The sequence below is a fragment of the Polyodon spathula genome, chromosome 18, assembly GCF_017654505.1.
Source record: "Polyodon spathula isolate WHYD16114869_AA chromosome 18, ASM1765450v1, whole genome shotgun sequence".
Lineage (NCBI taxonomy): Eukaryota > Metazoa > Chordata > Actinopteri > Acipenseriformes > Polyodontidae > Polyodon > Polyodon spathula.
In genome coordinates this window covers 31,441,824-31,461,457 of record NC_054551.1, presented here as the reverse complement: position 1 = coordinate 31,461,457, position 19,634 = coordinate 31,441,824, and the positions used below count along the sequence as shown (strand labels likewise).

Here is a 19,634-nt window from a genome sequence, read left to right as displayed (position 1 = left end):
ATAGCGCTACAGTATTACATCAGATCAGATCATCTACCTTGGTTATTTATTCTTTTAAGTACACTGGTTGTCCTTTTATTCTAAGATTATTTCAGTTATTCAATTGTTTTTCTTATGTTAATAAATAAAAACTTTGTAGATAAACTGTGGCACCCTGGTATCTTTGCTGTAGGTCTGATTGCAGCAGGACCAGTGAAGTGAGTGTGAATTAAAATACATGACGTGCTGTACATGAAGTACCAGGAAGCAGGTGCTACTTTTCATCTATAGCTATATCTTGGAAATACTGAAGTATGGAAATTAAAGAATGAAATGCAAGCAAAGAACCATCTTCAACAGAAGTGGGGGGCAGTGATAAACACAGGATATCTGATTTTGAAACTTTGGTTAGTACTCCTTTAAAGGACTACTTCACCTACAAAATTGCACACATGTTATAAATAGGACATAAACATTGCATTAATTACACAATACAAATTCAGGGAGGCATAGCTTGCTAATATTTTCAAGTTTTTATTTTCTATAGACAACATGTTGAACTCAGTGAGCCATGTAACAGTTCTAATGTATCCATGGCTACCACAGAATGTCATACAAAGACAAGTTGTATCTATGAGATGAAATAAGCTTGTTACCAAAACAATACTTTACACACAAATATTGAAACACAAGTGTGTCTCACGTCCAAGTGCTGCTATATCTGCAACAGGTCTACAGTATAAACCACAGAGGGACCCTGTAGCTTCACAAAATTTGCTCTCATTTCTTGCAATGCCGGAAAATTACAATATGATCACAATTACCACTTCAAACACGGGACCATCTTAAAGTATCAAAGTGCTTTTAGATACCTTTCAATGATCAGTACTGAGTTCACACTTAGAAATTGTACCAAATAAGTTTGCATATGAAAGCAATGCAAGCCTTTAGCAATAGGATGTTTCTTTACTCACATAGAAGGTTCGCTGGACTCCTGGTAACAGCTTCTCTGCTTTCAGCTTCCATTGCATGGGTTGAGGTGAATTGAGCACAAACACCAGAGCCTTGTGATGGGTCAGGAGGGAGCTGATAGGCTTCACATGAAGAGTCACCTTTGGAGAGTAAATGCAAGAGTGTTACCATGATGAAAAATCAATGAAAGCCATTTCTACAATTACTCAAGTCATCGTTATAGAACAGCATTGCATCTTCTTTTGACTGATAGCTGACTATTCAACTAGTGACTGGGGTGATAATTTTGGGTGAACACTTTTTTGTCCTTGCCAGTTAGTAATTATTATTTTTTTTTTTTAGATGAATAAGCTAACTTTCCAAACCAATCATTTTCCTATCAGTAAGAGTTTCATGAATGTTTTGATCTAACATACAGAATTGAAAACCTGGTTGCTTTTCTGGAAAGGAGAATCCATCCCTAACCAATACGTCATCATCAAACACCATAAAGGCTCTGTGTGGCTTTCACTCATGTCACTTCTTTTGTTTTGGCCCTGAGTGCCACAGATAGGAAGTGGCACTAGAATGCATGATAACAAGTCTTTCCTAGCTGGCTTTGCGCAGGTAGCTGTCAAGCACCCACAGACAAGGTGTCCAGCTAAATTTATCATTCATCATGAAATCATCTATTTAATTGCAAATCAATAAATCAATGCATTGCGGATTCTCCGTTCTGAAAATAAACTCTTCAGTTCTTATCTACTGAAGTCACTCTCTGGATTTCATAATTTATCACAATAAACATGCTTTCTCATTGCTGATGAGAGTACTGTATGAAAACAGTCCCTCCTCTACACAGCTGATACTTCAAAACGCGCACAACTTCAATATGGCAGCCATATTAAGTCGCAGGTCAATGTACCTGGTCAGTAACACAGCACTACCTCAAATGCTTATGCAGTGCTGTACATTTGTTGTATTTCACCTCATGTTTTTACTATCCAGTACCATACTTCTCTGTGATTTACAATGTCTCCCTGTGCATTACACAATGCTTTCAGTATCCTTTGCTGCAGTTTTCTATGCTTGCACCATGGTGGAACACCCCAGTATATTCTACATGAGGTCAGAGAATCTGTGCTTTTCAGAGGGAATAACGGACTGGTTAACTAGTCCTGGCACCCCGTCAGCTTGACACTTACTTTCCACAATGGAGCTCAAACATTAGAGTGGCAATAGTAATAATCACATTGTCACCAAGCATTACTATCCTCTGAAGGCACTGGAGAACTATATAGCATCTATGGTATTTGAACTTTTAGCACAGACTGGGCCTTGTTATTAATGAGAAAGGGAGTTACTGTAATCAATCCCACACAATGAATGGTTTGAAGCCTCCCAGCATGGACACAACCGTTCAGCTTGATTTCCTTCTACTGTTAATGACAAGCAAGCACACTCCTACGTGGAGCACTTTTGTTTTTGTACGCAGCCTTCATGACACTTTGCTGTTCAGCAGCCGAAAGAGACCAAATTTACTGCCAGCAATTTAAACTCCTACCTAATTATTAAAAGTCAACACCATATGCTGAATGTTTGTGTTTAGTCATCTAGCTGATGAAGACTGTTATTGACAATTCTTGTTTTTTTAAGTACCATGGATTATATTCAGATGTCCTTTTATCTGTACTGAAAGAAAACAGCCCACTGACATGGATGCCTTCAGTGGCAAAGTCAAGATTTATATATTTGATTGAAGAGGAAAACAAATAGGAATACTTTATTAACTCCCCTTTGTCTTGCTCTTCTGATCTTAACCCTAGCAATTCCAGGGCTAATTAGATTAGGCCGTTTCCTGCTTGAGAATTGCCTTGTTTCAATCACAGCATACAGTACTTATTGACAGCTTTTTAAAGGGTTTGTCTAAATGTGATGCAGTACAGGATATACTATAGCTGGTTGGGACTGTGGTACCAGAAAGGCTAACCCAAGATCATTCAGTGAATCTCATTCAAGATCTCCTGGCTCTAGGTCCTTGGCTAAACTGCACAAGCTGTTCAATCCCCTCGAGACAGTGAGGTTGAAACTACAGCACAGAGGTGCCGAAATAATAATGATAAGCTTATGAAGACAGTTTTTTAAATGATCTGTCTCAATGGACAGGGTTAGGGTTAATACTACTACTACCACTACTACTACTACTACTAAATTACATTGTCCCAAATACAGTAAAGGCAAGTAGTTGCAAGATCAGATCAAATGCAACATTTCATAATGATTTTCAAAAGGGAAAGGGGAGCGATTAATCCACAGAGCGTATAATAGATCAAAGTCCAACACCGATAGCAAAATTGACAAACAATTTAAAACATCCTTAGTATCACTATCACAAAACCACCTCCAGCACGATTGGCACTGGGCACATTTTGGAAGCTGTCTCAAAAAGAGAGGCCAGGGATTGGGCAGCTTGGTGACTGAGCTACTCCGAGCATGTTTCCGGCATGTGGCATTGAAGATTAAATCACCACTGCTTGTGCTGTGAATAGGACCAGTCCCGACATGCCAGTCATTACCATCAAAATCCAACATAAAGTAAAATGAAGTGCAGCACTGTCTTTAAGGCTGCTACCGTGATGGCTTGAATATCAGAAGACTGCAAGCTAGCAAAGCTACTGCATTTCCTCCAGCCTGTCTCGCATTCAGGGCCTCTCTTTTAATGGGTGTCCCACGGGGTCATCTGACAAGTCTCTATTCATCCAGACTGCCTTCACCTCCTCATACAAACACTTTCATTGTCCATTAAATAGTGTTTTGCTTTTTGGCTTTACAAAAGAGTGCGTTATGCAAAAAAACACGCTGGGGCGTCCAGCAGTGACTGAGCTGTCACTCTCTGAATAAAAACGGCACGTTTTTCTGTTGTCGGTAAGACACAGTTAGTTTCCATGGTCAAAATGCTATGACAGTTTATTTCAGAAAGATTGAAGGATCACAAATGAGTGGTCGTTCGAAGCTATAATCTAATTCTTATAAAAGGCCAAAGTAGGGAAGTAAAAAGAACAGCTTGAAGAAGTATAAGCCATAAAATAATAAATAATAAATACCCCACAAGGGAGAAGAATGGAAGAAATTACAAAATGCTTATCTTTGGTGGGTTTTGGCATTGGTTTAACAAACACAGCCGTGAATGAGAAAGGCGCTGTGTGTGGTTTTTTGTTTTGTTTTGTGTGTGTGTGTGTGTGTGTCTGTGTGTGTGTGGAAAAAAGAATATAATTCACTTCGCCTCAACCATTCTTCAGTCATTGCTACGTGGAGCAAAGCATGTACACCCTCAGAGCATAAAACAGCAGTCATTGAATTGTACCTGTTAAAAGTACCTGTTAAAAGACATGGAACTAACAGAAGAATAATTCCAAAAAGAAAAGGTCCTCCTAGCAAACCTAAGGAGAGACATTCAAAACTGTCTAGTTTATTCCATCTCTGTCCTGAAAACTGTGTATGAGATATGCATGTAACTGGGGTATACACCCCCCCATATGACAAGCTGAATACCAACAGTCCACTGACAGCTGCAAACTTCTCCCTGGAGATGATGTCTTCACGGAAGGCTGAGGATCACCATAGCAACCGAACTACAAAAACAGCCCTGAGATTTGGGCCCTGGGATTCATGGTAATGCAATTTAGACCATGTCACAGGGCCTGGGCCTGAATGTTGAAAACTGATCAAAGTACCACAGAACCGTTCAAATCATATTTTGTTTTGTTGTAAGTTGTAAGTCACACAGATTAAAGACAAAAGACCAAAAGCCACCAAAGGATGAACTAATTGTTTTAGCATGGTTTAAAGATAATAATAACTTAAATTAAAAAAAAAAAAAAAAAAAAAAAAAAAAATCCTGCTGTATTATCTAAAACAACCATTGCGAATTTCAGTTAATAGACCAAGGATAGAAACTTACTGGGTCATATAAAGTTACTCTGTAACAAAAGCCGTCTACAGAAGGACAGCTGTTGGGTGCTGCCTTGGAGAAAAGTGGCCAGAGACAACATTCTTGGGAAAGTGTACAGGCTGACCCTAACCTTTCAGCAGTGAGTAGGCAGAGGCTTATGCATTTCAATGCAAGTGCGATCAACAAACCTTGAAACTGAGCACAAGGTATCTGGATGTGCAGAATCTAATCTTTTTATCTGTATTAAGCTCCCTTTCAAAAAGTAACCCTGAACCAAGTGGCTTACTGTAACGTAGGTGACGCAATCTATCTCTACATGCATTGATAGCCCTGAATGACAGAAGGTAGTCATGTCAAGGTGTGCATAAGTAAAGCGAAACACATGAGAAATTTTATTTTTTGCACTTTATTATGCTTTATCCCTGCTCATACTATAACACATTTTGAAAATGTGTCTTACTATACTTTGCCTTTAGTATACATTCTGGTGTTCTAACATCCTTGTATATGTTGGTCTATAATTTAGCACTCTTCGCTATGCCTTCACTAGGGAATATAGACGTTAATATTCAGTTGTTAAAGACATAAATTAATTCAAAAACATTTTTTTAAAAAGGGAAAGATGGCCGTTGACGGCTCTGTTTACCGCAAAGTCAACTCTTGCCAAACCTTACAAACGTTTGCATAGAAATAAAAGTCAAACTTGGAAAAGTGCTGCCTTTAGATTTCTGGCTCCCAGACACTGCCTCTAGCTTCTAACTTGACACAGCAAGCTAGCTTTCACTGGAGGAAAAGGGAGTTTCCTCTGTTGACAGGACTGATCAATGTATTTAATGTCTGAGTCATTGAAAATCCAACGTAAAAACTGCTGAGGCAATTCATTATTCAAATGGAATATTAATCTTAGATAAGAGTCTTCATTTTTTGGCACTGACTTAATGGAGCACTCTCACCCTTGCAGAAAATGAAAAGTCACAAATATATGAATCAAGGCCTATATAATTGATTTGATATCCAATGGCAAAAACAGGCGTACAGTTTGTATTAAAGTTTCTTACTATACTACCATGTTGCTTTAAAGGAGATCATATATCATATACTACTGCCTAAAGTGCTAGAATATTACTCTGCACTATATTTACCTTCACTTCAATTGTTTGTTACGTTTGTCGCATAGCACACATTGCCAGCCAATGGCTAACTGTTGTAACTGGCAAGGCTCTTAAAGGCAAATTAAAATGTTCTGCTCCCTTAACAGCTACTATTGTATTAGCAGGTATACTTAATTTTATTCTAAGCCTCCTTTTTGTATATTTTTATGCATTAGTTATTATAGAAGATGTTCGTTTCTTTAATGTTCAGCGGGTGGTTATAAGGGATTTAATAGAACGCTGGCAATGGTCAAGGAGCGGATTACACATACGAGAGTCCCCTACTTTACCTTTGTTAAACAAACCTCTAGAGGTTATAATATGTTTCTACATGCCCAGGCACAACCCTCTACAGCCCCTCCTCCTGAACGGAGGGCTATTTTGGATGGGCCAGTATCCCTACAGGAAAAGGAAATGGATCAGTGGTCAAGAGTGCAACTTTTCAATAACTAACTGTGAAGTTATTGGACAGTTGTGATGACAGTGATAGTTCAAAAGTGTTACAGAACAAGCTATTCAAACTCTGATAGCTTTGGTTTTACAGTATGTGCGCACATGGGGACTGTGGAGGACAGATGCAGCACTTCAGTACAGTGCATTCGTTTTCATTAGCATATTTAAAATCCCAGTTTAGCCTGGGCAGCCAATATAGATCACTCAGTTTAGATTACACGTTGAATATGGTTGAACATAATTGCCTAATATAACTGCAAAAGACTACAGGACATAAGAGCATGGTTACTATAATGAGTGCTTTACATTCTTTGCATTCTGCAACCTGTGACAGAAAGCAAAAGACTTATCAGAGGCTTATCAGATCTTTTACACCTAATAGGATTTTTACATTGCACACAGCGCTTACTCCTGACCAGACGTTAAACCTGAAGTTTTCTTTTTATCTATGACATTTTTGAAGGATAAACTGGAATAAAAAATCTGAAACAGAAAAAAAAAAACAGTATGTGAGTATGTGTGTGCACAAATAAGTTTATGAATCTGTATTTTTACTGAACATTGTGAATGTGTGTGTGCGCGCTTAGTCCCGCACGGGTCATCGCATGCAGTAAAAGAACAGAGGCAGTGCTGGTGAAAACAAAAACAGAATAAAAAGTCTTGATTGTTTTTATCCTCGCCAGCTGCTGAGCATGAGTGATTTTCCTTTAATACCTGGAGCCTCTTTGCTGCAGTCCGATGGCAATCAGTCTGTCTCCAGTCAGTGTCGGAACAACATAAAAGAGCTTGGAGATAAAGCTTTTTTTTTTCTTTCTCAAAGATAAGGGAGCTGGAAAGAGCTTGTACTGCAGTTCTTATTTTCAAGGTAGTGGTGCAGGCTGTGCCCTGTCATTTTGAGATTCTCTGTGGTACATTATGCAGCATGATCTGATGATCTGTTAACCCCTGTTCTGTTGTCCTGCGTCAGTGAACTTCAGGCAATCGCTGCTTCTGATCAATTATCTGGTCCTTGTAAAAATATTCAATCATTTAAAGGGAACATAAGGACCTTTTTATTTGATTGTGTTACATGTTCCCATGTGTTGCTGCAACTGTTTACGTAAGATGTGTGTATTGTTTAATACACACACCTGCTCACAGATAAATCCATCTCAGTTACATACATGAGCACGAGGATGATGGGAAATGTAGTTCTGAGAGGTCCATGCGGGTACATGTGAAGCCATCTTGAGGCATGGAATGCAATTTAAAAGTTTAAAAAAGTGGTCAAAATGTAAAAAAAATAAATAAAATTCAAACACACACACCTAACATAAACAGATAAACAGTTGTAGCAACACATGGGAACATGTAACAACAATCAAATAAAAAGGTGCTTATTTACCCTTTAATGTTAGATATACAATACACAAAATGCATATGGCAATAACAACTACCAGGATTTAATGATATTTATGCATGCAGCAAGAATTACTGGAATTAATGTTATGCTTGTAATTCAATTAACTTTGCCTATGTATCTTCTGTGTTGAATTACAGATACAAGTTCACTGTCTGGTTTAATCGTGTAATTTTGTGCTTATAAAACTGCTCATATATATATATATATATATATTAGTAAACAGTCATGCTATTGAAATGTTTTTTGGTAGAAATTCTATGCTTTGAAGACTGCAAAACACCCGCTGCCATAGAAACGTACGCCGAAGATCAAACAAAAACATGTTTTTTGAAAAAGCTGCCGAATGGCTTAGCGATGATTCATTAGGTTAGGCAATATGGTATACAATACCTTAAGTGCTATCCAGCCTGCAGCTGCACTAGTGATCACAGTTAGTGGGAGTACTAGGTTGTTTTGACCCTTCACTCTTTCAGCACAAAGTAGATCTGCAAAAACAACACCCCTTCGATAACCTAATACATGGTATTGTATGTGGAGCAGTTAGTCGGTCTGCTGTGTTGAGCTGTGGAGCTGTGCAGTTTACGGGTAATGTAATGTAAACTACTTCAACTAGTTGTTTATATTCTCTACCAGCTGGGTACCTACTCAAACGGCAAGGCAACGAGCTCATCTTCTATAAGTGTAAAATAAAATGCTGCATTTAACTTCTTCTGGTGCTTATCCAATAAGGGTCAGCTTGTAATAACTGCTTTGCTTTCCTAAGCAAAGACAGTTAGATTTGTATTTCAGTCATAACTACTCAGAAGAATCCCAAGTTAACTGGTTAAATTGTGTGCTTCAAACTATGAACTCAAAGCTGTAGCTCATACAGGAGAGGAAAGGTTTGATTGGAGGACAATCGTATCTTCAAGTGTGTGTGTGTGTGTGTGTGTGTGTGTGTGTGTGTGTGTGTGTGTGTGTGTGTGTGTGTGTATATATATATATATATAGCGCCTTTCATAGTGCATCACCATCACAAAGCGCTTTACAGAGGTAGGCAGTGAACTGCGCATTATATGAGTCACATACAATTGGACACAATAAAGTCTGTAATATCGTTTCGACTCTACACTAAGTAAACTTTCATCAGAAGTTATTGGCCCTGTAGTGGATTGCTATGCAAACAGCAGTATGGAACCGTATTCATTTTTAATTTTCTTACTGAAGTCTTCAGAACTCCCTTGGTAGCAACCAAAATAACAGCTTTTGATATCAAACAGAACATCAGAGTTGTGACTTCTGGCGACTTTATGAATAACCCCACAAAGCCAGGTTCTTACAAGCTTTTGCAGCTATGCAGTTCAGAAAGCGTCTTGTCAGTACTTTCTTACTACAATAAAAGCAGACTTTAAAAAGAGCTGCATCATTTGATCTGGATCCATTTCAAATATTTAGCAGTTAGGGACTGAAATTCCCATTAGCTATTTATTAATAAATAAAGATCCAATCTGTTACTAGTTTCAACTCATTCTTTAATGCAATCCTGATTCTGGAGCGCTTGTATGTTATTGATGTAAGCTGTTCAATTTTTAAACACAGAGTTTGAGTTAGCTTGACCCAACTGTACCTGGTCTAAAAAGGCCAAATGAGGTTATGGCATACAGATCATACTGAGATGTGCATATCAATAAATACAGTATACTGTACGCTGCTGAAGTCCTCCATGTAATTCTCTCGTATGCATTAATGTTTTTTTGTTAACCTTTTGTTTCTCTAAAAGATAGTTCAACATATAGGAAAAGCTCCATTTCATATTTTTTTTTGGAAAGGTGGCGAAGAATAAATATTTATTTAATGCTTCAAACTATGATGTTAATTTCATTACACATACATTTAGGCCTAAAGGAAAATCATTGAATGCCACAGCTGCTAAATACATGTCAGCTTTCTGCCCGGGAGGCTGCACAGATACAGTTAACAGGCTGATTAGGCCCTCAGGAACTGTAAAGCTAACAATGTAAAGTCCACTATCTGAGCTGAAACAGCTATTTTTCAAGCCCAGAGCTAATGAAACAATTTTACATCTAATTAAACTGTTGTTTAAAATGTCATTTCCTCTTCCTCTGGGCCAAAACTGCTCCCTCCCCCCCCTCCCGATGGAAGGCAGTTGTTAGCCAACTCTCATAAGGCAATGCTGGAGGATCGTAGTGTGTGTGTGTGTGTGTGTGTGTGTGTGTGTGTGTGTGTGTGTGTGTGTGTGTGTGCGCCATACATCAAGAAAGCAAAAGACTATTAAAGGCAGACTGTGTAATCCAATGTTCTAGAGAACATCAGTTATTCATTACTGTCGAATGCACTTACTCAGCATTCACTCGATTCACAAAAACAGCTCAAGAGCACCAGTAATCGCTCTTTTACTAAATATCATATCATAAATTGCAATAAACTGTCTGCACTCCTCTGATACAGCTGAAGTGTTCAGATGAACAGTGTTTTCATAGTAATGTATAATCTCTGAGCAGGTTAAAGCATTTAGTTCCTTGATACAGTATGTAAAACAGGAACAAGTACAAGATGGTTAATTTATGTTAACAGTTCTGAATACCTGAGTTTTCTCTATTTCGTTTTGAAACATTGTAATAAGTATTAATATTAATCCAGATCATGTACAGGCTCCGGTAACAATGTAGCAACAATTTCCTATGCTTAACTCCTGCATTTACTGTGTACACAACATTGCCCGTTGATCTCTATAGAGAAAAGCCATCTACCCCACCCCCCAACCCCCGATGCCTGTGCAGAAAACAGCATCTTCCAAGCACAACTGTTGCCAGAAGAGGATGTTAATGAGGCAGGATGCAAGTCATCTTATCCTTTAGGATCACCCTAGCAGCGATCGTCATGGACATCAAAACAACAAACAAGCAGCCAAGTCCAGCATGACAGCATCGATCCCCTGAACATACAGCCACAGATGCCTTGCTAATAAATTGGCAGGGCAGGGTACATACAACTACATTCCAAGGCAAAAGAAATGCCCATAATGTAGCAGTTATAAATAAGGAATCTGATATTGAGTGACTGGGTCAGGGTAAGGGGAAGGCCAAATAGCTGCCTCAAAGCATTTACTGGCTGTATTAAAGTGCAAACATGTCCACCCCCCGTCCACCCCCCCTTTATATTAACTGCATATGTTGCCAGGTTTTCTTTATTACTGTTTTCCCTTCACTAAACCTTTCTCTTAACAAACTTTCAAGCTCATTCATGTCACAGAAGGCTTTCCATTTTCCTTCCTGTCTTGTTTCATAGAAGCACTTCCTTGTATCCACAGGAAATACACAGTCATTATCGAAAAGAAAGGGTAAGCGTTAGTCGTTTTGTTCCACATTTTGTTTAATTTGTATTATTATTATTTTTTGCAAAAATACAGACTCAGTTATTATGTGGATCAGTGCTTTAAACAACATCTTTTTGTAAGATTCTGCATTTCAAAAACTTCTCGCCAAGACTTTTAAAGACAAGGAAGTTACCAGCATTTATCCAGGTAGCACATTTAAACACTTGCGGTAGCTTATCCTCACCACATTAATCTACACAGAGAAAAAGACAAAGCATCACTCACTGACAAAGCACACTATGTTACTGCAGCCTCCTGTGCAGGATTTATTAACTGTTTTCTTCATGACTAATCTTCTTTAGAATATTATTTAAAAAAAAATTAAACTTGTGAGAAAATTGAATTTGCCAGAATTTTAACACAACTGAACTCGATCCAAAAGACAATACCTTGAGCAGTAAATGTTAAACAATTTCACTTATAGAAAGATATTGATCTTTAATTATTATTTGGACCTTAATAAAATAATTCTGTAAACAATATGCTGGTTGCACAAACATTTTAAATGTTTGCCAAAACAATTACTAAAGCTTGACTAAAAATTGATCCCTTTGAGAATGCATGCATGTAAAGAGAGGTCTACTTAAGTCAATTAAGTCTCCTGCAAGAAAAAACTGGCTGTTATGAGGTAACTAACAATCGTTACTGCTGTAGCGTTATTAGAAATCTCTTCTGAAACTACAGTCTTTTAAACAAGAGTTTTGGAATCCTGATAAAACAACTCCACAGTAACATGCGAGACAGAAAATTAACCGTTCTACATAAACTCTCTCTGTTCAGGTCACCAGAGACCATTTAACTGCATGTCATTTTGACCACAGACCCCAAGTTTGTGCTCAAGGCCACACTCTAAACATGAATGCAACAAGCAGACTTTTTTGGCCGACACACTATTTCCTCTAAGGTCCTGCTGGGTACAATTTGAAAAACCAAAATCACTGACCAGCAACTTCTTCATTGACTTGGAAAACAAGCTCTGTAAGATTTCTGTCCAAAACAAACAGAGGAGAAGCCACATTAAACATAGTAGGATCAATAATAGAGAAGCTTCTTTAATGGGAAAGCTGTTTTTTTTTTTAAACTAAGCTACTTTATAAGTGTGTCTGCAGAAGCCTTTAATTTAAAAAAAAAACAACTATATACATATATTAATAAAACAAAACCAGTACGTACTCACTGCAGACAGAAAACAAGCTCACTGTCTAGAAGCTCAGGCTTTCCTCAAACGACCTGATCTTCACAAATAAGGCTCATAGCTGGGCTAATGCAAGCAGTCTGACAGACAGTGGCCCCACTGGTTGTGTTGTGTAGTTGTTTAAAGATAGCCGCAATTTGTCAGGTGAAATAATGTACTGGGGCAGAAAACCTACAGTACACAGAAAGAGCTTTAGATGGGAGAAACAGTGGGATCTTTCTCAAGGGATGCGGTTTTTCTGAAAACACACTGATCGAGTTCCTATTTATCTACAAATAAATAAATAAATAAATACTACTACTAATAATAATAATAATAATGTTACAACTTAATGTTTTGTGAAAGCCAAGTTCAACTTCAGTCCATGTAATGTAGAACAGACCCACATCGCCTACCTCTGCCTTATGGTAGATAGTGTGTATGCAATACTGTATATATTTCACATTATCATATATTTGAGAGAACAGCTGAAGGACAGTTAAGGTTTAGAAAGTGGGGGGAGGGTGCTGCAGCAGCCTCATAGATGCCAGTTGAAGTTGCCAGGTTAAACATCATTGCTTACACCTTGTTCTAGTGGATGTTTACAGGATAATTACTTCCTAAGCTTGGTAATGTCCACAGACATCCACTTCTTGTTCTCCCACTACTGTTTTGCCAATTTCACAGGCTGAGCATGCTGATGTTTTCAAAGCTCTAACCTTGATATCTCTCCGTTTACTTCTCCCCCTCGCTGGACCTCACACGAAGTGAGACCTTGTGGCTTCACAGGGATGCAAGCAACTGTTGTATATATTGTATAGCAGTTAAAACGTTTGAAAACAATGTGATTCTGTTTCTTCTTCCTTTACTGGTGAAATCAGTGCTCAAGGTGAGAAGCACTGTCTCTGGCCACAGTCAGACAATGTGCAACTCTGTCCTGACCTAAACAGACATTAGAAGGTGGTTTTGTGATGTGGATGAAAAGCTACTGGGGGCTGCACCACCTATCTCATTCACATGTGACCTCAGCCAAAAGCCATGGAATTAGGGAATTAACAAACCACCTCCCCCAAGAAGCATCATTCATTTAAACTTACCGCAATACAACCGGCCACCTCCCACTACTGAATGTCCAGCTTTTCTGAGCTGTCCTCTAGGCACAGTGGGCTTCATCACGTCATCATTAGCAGGAGTGTTAATGAAGAGCGAGATGTTAAATTCTAACACCAAGACTAATGATCACACAACAGAGACTGGGTTTTAACACCTTATCAACTGTTCAGAGTGACGGAAACAGACTGATCCTCCACAGTTCACAGTACACATCTTGTAAAAAAAAAGTAGAGTGACATTTAACTGGTAGACTGCAATCAATATGTTAAGTCTTAATTGTAATCTCAAAGAGTGTGTAATTATAATATGTGTGTGTGTGTGTGTGTGTGTGTGTGTGTGTGTGTGTGTGTGTGTGTGTGTGTGTGTGTGTGTGTGTGTGTGAGAGAGAGAGTGTATTTATTTATTTATTTTATTTATTTATTTTATGTAAACACTAAAAATGTTTCTGTAAAGCCAGCACTGTTGCTATTAATTAAATCAAATTAAAACCATCCTGGAATCAATTTGTTCAGAATATGAGCACTTCGACATGGGGAGCTGGTTTCCCTGAATATCCTTAGAAAACCCTTTGGCTGTCTTTATAAAGATGAGAGATATCTGTTGAAGAGGATATGAACACAATCTGGACTCTTCCTCTGCTCTTTGTTCTGCAGCTTTAATCTCCTTCCTTTTTTATGACTTGTAATAATGATCTAAAAGATTTCAAAGACAGAAATACCTGAGGCTGGGAATATGGTGTGCATCACAATCTTATCAGCAAGCCTCTATAGTTAAAACTCACCACACATTACTAACATGTTGAGTAGGGTGCCCACATTTTAATCCACGTCTTCGCAATATATTAAGTGTGAAATTGCTCTAAGGTTCAAATGTCACTCAACAGTAGTTGCTTGCTAATGAAATGTGTGACACTGAATGGAAAACATCTACATTAACATTTGTCACTATACATTAACTTTCTGTGTGCATTAAGCATACATGCAGTCTTTTGCCACGTAATTTAAGAATTAACATTTATTGCCATAAATGATGATGGATTAATGAAAGATTATTGAAAGTGCTCTTTTTACTCTGTTGGTGGGTTAAGACTTTGAACTTTAAAATAAGTCTCGGTGATTACTGTTTGCCTATTAACTGCTGAATAAAAGGATTTGAATCCCCCATTTCAGTCCCTACAACTCTGAAGAGTAGTTTTTATGGCTCCAATAACTTTTAGCAAAATTTTAGCAAACTCACTATATTCATTTCAAAGTGGAAGAGCGACATTTAGAGCAGCTGCAGGATACACTTCCAATCGGTATCAAAACATATTAGATTTTGAGTCCGAAGCAAGTAGTGCTGCTGAAACCGCGAGCAAGATCCCTTGTGAGCACATGGAGAAATGTTAGTTAAAGGAGAACCACACCTTTGGAAACCTGACAGCTGGTTATGGAAGTCAAACCCAAGCCACTACAATAGCCACCTTAATCTAATCTTCCAAGTCCCCGAGACCCATTTAGAGGAGAGATTATCCCCATGCACAGGAAGTGCCTGGGGGGCTTAACATTCTGTTGCCATGGTATCAAAGCACAAGCAAATTGTAAGACAAAAAAGACACACAGCAGTTTTACTTTTGTACAATGTGACTCATAGCTGTGTTATTATAAACAGTATAAATGGTGATATTTGATAGTCTTGCGCAATAAGTTTCAGCACAGATGCTAAGTGGTTGGGGCACAGGGGGCTGCAGTGCAGAATGTCCTAGGCAATAAACACAGACTCAAGTGGAAACCACGCTATGAACAGGTAACTGGTGTAAAGCCAGTCAAGTCTTGGTCAAGTCTCGACAGTGGCATTGGTCACTCTTGTGTGCTTAAACCGCAAAAACAAGCGCTACCCCGAAATAAAATCCCTTGCAATAGGAAGTTGAAAAGATAAAAGGACTGAACGTAGCAGTCTATTGTTTCTTTTCCAGGGCAAAAGACTGAAACAATTTAGGCATTTTAACACAACTTTAAAGTGAGATTTAGGAATGGTCATATGATCATCTTTTTTTATAATCTTATCTATCGTTTGAAAGGCTAAAGCATGTTACAACTATTTTTTTTTTTTAATTTGTTTGTTATCTTTGTTTGCAGATGTCTGGGACTACTGTTTAATCAAAAACACATTGCGAATAAAATCAGATGATGGAAGCCATACTATTTTGTTTCGGGCAAAAGGGCACTCAGAGTTGTTTTTGTACAGAGGTAAGCGAGATAACATTTTCTCTGCTTTGTTTTAAATCTCAGAGTCTTCAAGTACAATCTGATCTCCCTAGGATGTTTACAATCTTCTGCTCTCTTGCTTTTGCCAGCAGACCTTTCTTTAGTTTCCTGTCCATTCTAAGGGAAGGAACGGCAGCCATTTTCAAGGGCTACAATTACAATAGGGGGCAGAGAGAGCGGACCATTGACGCCAAGGTATGGCATTAGAGGTTGAGCCGCAGAGGTGAATGTCACACAGCACAGACTGATGCAATCCCAGAGCACTGGGACATACTTTCAAGAGCCTTTCCTGAAGAAGCAAGCCAGTCACTCCAGTGACGGTCACACCACACCCTTATCAAAACATCTGCTGTAAAGCGCACCCTACAAGAAAGGTAGCCATTCATTCCTGCATTATCGCCAACCATTCTGCAGCTCTGAACTGCTACCAGCAGAACACAAGCCATTAAACCAAAGTACCCAATGAAGCAGACTGGATAATAATAGGTTTGACAACTCCCTCCATAACAAAGGCTGATTGGAATCCACAGCCCTTTAATTACAGAAACATCTGGTCATTAGGAATGAAAGACGTGAACAGTATGTTTCAGCAATTTACAAAATATAAGTGAAGAGGTTTGAATTATTTCCCAATCCTAGAACATGCAAAGAAAAGATTTTTGCTTCCCACTTTTGGAGCCGGTCTGAATAGGGGCCTTGTTTAAGACTGACAGTGCAGTGCAATAATAAAGTAAACAAGAACTAATACAGCACTTGAAGCCTGCTGGAGTCAGCAGCACTCACAGCCTGGAAAGCGTTCCCAGTAATTGCTGAATTCTTTCATTTGATGTGGTTGAAGTAATCTGATGCCCATGCTTTTTTTCACTATGGCAAAGAATCATACCATGATAAAAGAAAATCTGTTTAGATGATACAATTTAACTAAATAATATAACTGCCCTGCCAATAGACACAATAGATACTCAGTATGGTCACCCCAGGCTGCACAGCAACACGCTTGGTCAGAAAGATTAATTTTATATTTATTAACACTAGTTTCAGGGCATGGAAGAAAAGCATCAAAGTCAGAAAACCAGTTATTTGTTAAGGCAATAAAATCTGTTCAGTTTTACTTTTTTTTTTAGGAAAAAAAAAGAACAAATTACACAAGCTTTTCTTTTTTGCGTGTGTTCATACTGTAGCAGAATTTTAGATACTTGTGAACAAGGAATTCCCAATTTTTTTTTTTCATTCGGTCAGGAACTAAAAGGGAGGCTGCCGATATAATCAGGTTAATGGCTTTTAATGTGGGCTCTGTTGGGAATACCTCTCTCTGGTGCTGGCTGGGCCCCTCCCCTGGGCTCCTCAGATTAATGATGTGCACCTCCTGTGGCAGGCTGGTGGTGCCTCGGCTTGCACAGCCCGACAGCACTGTGAAGCTCTCCAGCAGGGCACGCACAGGGTGGGACTCACTGACAGGTGCCGGCACACATCCGCTCCTGGGCAACGGGCCTGAGGGCAGAAGAGGTAACAAACACATTCAGTTCTTCAAGCACTTCCTTTCCGCAAATTACAACCATAATACGTTACCTGTCTGATGTAATTATAGGCTTATTTTTATGGTTTGTTGTGATTTATACACTAAAGGATCTTTCTAAAGGAACTGGACTCTTTCTTTGTTCTTAGTTCTTTAAAGACACCCAGAAATACAGTGCATAAAGTTGTTTGTACAGGGCAGTTGATTGTCTCCAATTTCCTTGTGGGAGTTCAAAATTGTCATAATGGTCAACAGCACCTTATAACCTATTGTTTATTTCTTCATTTTAATAACACGGTACACATATCACTTCATAATGCATATTATAATTTTTTAACTGAAAGAATTTTATACTCAACCTTCTGTAAAAGAAAAAAGTCAGCACTGAATTTCTGTCAATCAGTTTTAAGGCAAAATAATAATAAAATAAAGGCACGCAACTACAACCTACATTTCCCACAATCAAATGTGAGCAGTCGGAATTGTTTCTTCTTCAAACAAGTTTGTTTTGAGTAGAGCCTTTGCAGACGTGGTATCTTTCCCCCCACACCACACCCCTACCTCCTGCCTTGCAGTGACTCCACTGTATGGAACCTGTTCTGCTGGCTTTTGCAAGAGACACAGCCACAGCAGGTCTCTGCATAGTGCTGAAGACTTAAGGGTCCCCAAGTGAGGTAGTGCTGGCCTGAAACTCCTACAGCTAACTGGCTTCAGGCCCTTGAAATTCTAGACGAAGACTAGTCTGACTGGGACTGTTGTGCTTTGCATTCTCCACAGGCCTCGTCTAAAATTACTGGATTCAATCTAGTGGCAGAACTTCAGCTGTCTGCTTACCAAGACTGCTGATTCAGGGAGGGTGTGGACAAAGAAAATCAGGCAAGATTCCAAACTCATCACTAGATAAGAAAATTCTAATTCCAATAAGAAACAACTTCAGACTACTCATGACCTAGTTAGATTTATTTTATTGATGTACTCCTGAATTGATAGGATAATGTGGTTTATTCTCTGAAAAAAAAAACCCATCATATTAACGAAGTCTTGCATTTTGTGTTTGTGCCCCCCCACACACACACACACACACTGAACTGCAAACAAAACTCATTGCCACTGCCTTGTGAATTTCTTTCAGATCATTTAATTTTGTTAATACATAAACCATATTGTCTGCTGTAGCCGTTAATAGTTAACCAGCATGGAGTTTCGTGTGCCCAAGTCCGTAATTAAAAGCAGGTATCAACATTAGGATCCTGACCCAAAAGACCTAACCTACTGGCATTTCAATTGGAGGCTTTCCTAAAAACCAATGATGCATTTACCAAATGCCAGCTCAAATATGAAACAGATTCAGTCTTAGAAGGTTTCTGGAAAGCAATGGTTACAGTAATAATTATCTTTGTTTGCAGATATTTTGGTTTTGCAGATATTTTCGTTCATTTTTTAGTTTTCATTGTACCGAACAATATTGTAAGTAGGTTTCGTTTTCAAAGTAATCAGGTAAAATAGCAGTAAAATGATTCCATTAGGTTCTAGCATGGACTGCAAAGTAAAGTGAAACACAGCAACCATTTTCATAACCCATCCTAGACCAAAACAATATTTTTGTTGCTGTTGTAAAAACATGCTCTTACAAGCGTCCTTATGAATCCACATTGTCAGATCATTCTGTGAAATACAGACAATGTAGCGGCAGCAGTTATTGACTAAGACACACTGCATGTGATGAACGCAAGCCATTGAAGCACAGCATTATAACACATGTCCAGAATTCACATCTGTTGCATAAGCGTTCTGTATCTTAAGTACTAGTACCTGTTTTCTTTCTTTCAAGTTGCCATGTATTTGTTCACATTGTGCTTTATAGACTTTTCTCTGAGTTATACCCACATCTGGACTCATTCTCGAAAGAGCAAAAATAAGAGGGAATTTTGCCAACATATATCTCATATTTTACTGTTTTGATGAAATATGCAGCCCTGTGCATAAAATTGCATTTGATATACAGTACACAGTAGTGAGTTTGCTATTTAAAGCATGGACTGCATGTATTATGACTGTATTGACAGTAAACCAAATGGACAGCAACAGTATACAACTGAGCAGTTTTAGCATCGTATTGGTATTAATTCGCTGTAATCGCTGATTAATTGATCAATTTAAACAGGCTTTTATTAGGTATACATTAAAGTCCACTAAAATACTAAGATACATGGAATCACTTACAGCAATCACTTTATATGTATGTTATATATTGTGCTTTTTATGTAACTTAAAGGAAACTTTGTCTGTATCTTGTCTACTGGTTTTCATATTACAATCCT

The 19,634-nt window shown here is 38.4% G+C and overlaps 1 protein-coding gene across 1 annotated transcript in view; it reads right to left on the bottom strand.

Annotated features, from left to right (window-relative positions):
- Positions 1 to 19,634, bottom strand: part of LOC121330666 (transforming growth factor beta receptor type 3-like) — a 72,215-nt gene that overhangs the window by 30,901 nt on the left and 21,680 nt on the right. Inside the window, exons 3-4 of the mRNA XM_041277356.1 lie at positions 17,104 to 17,288; positions 954 to 1,091 (exon numbers count right to left, since the gene is read on the bottom strand). Of these exons, the coding sequence (XP_041133290.1) occupies positions 954 to 1,091; positions 17,104 to 17,288 (323 nt within the window). The remainder of the gene's footprint in view (positions 1 to 953; positions 1,092 to 17,103; positions 17,289 to 19,634) is intronic.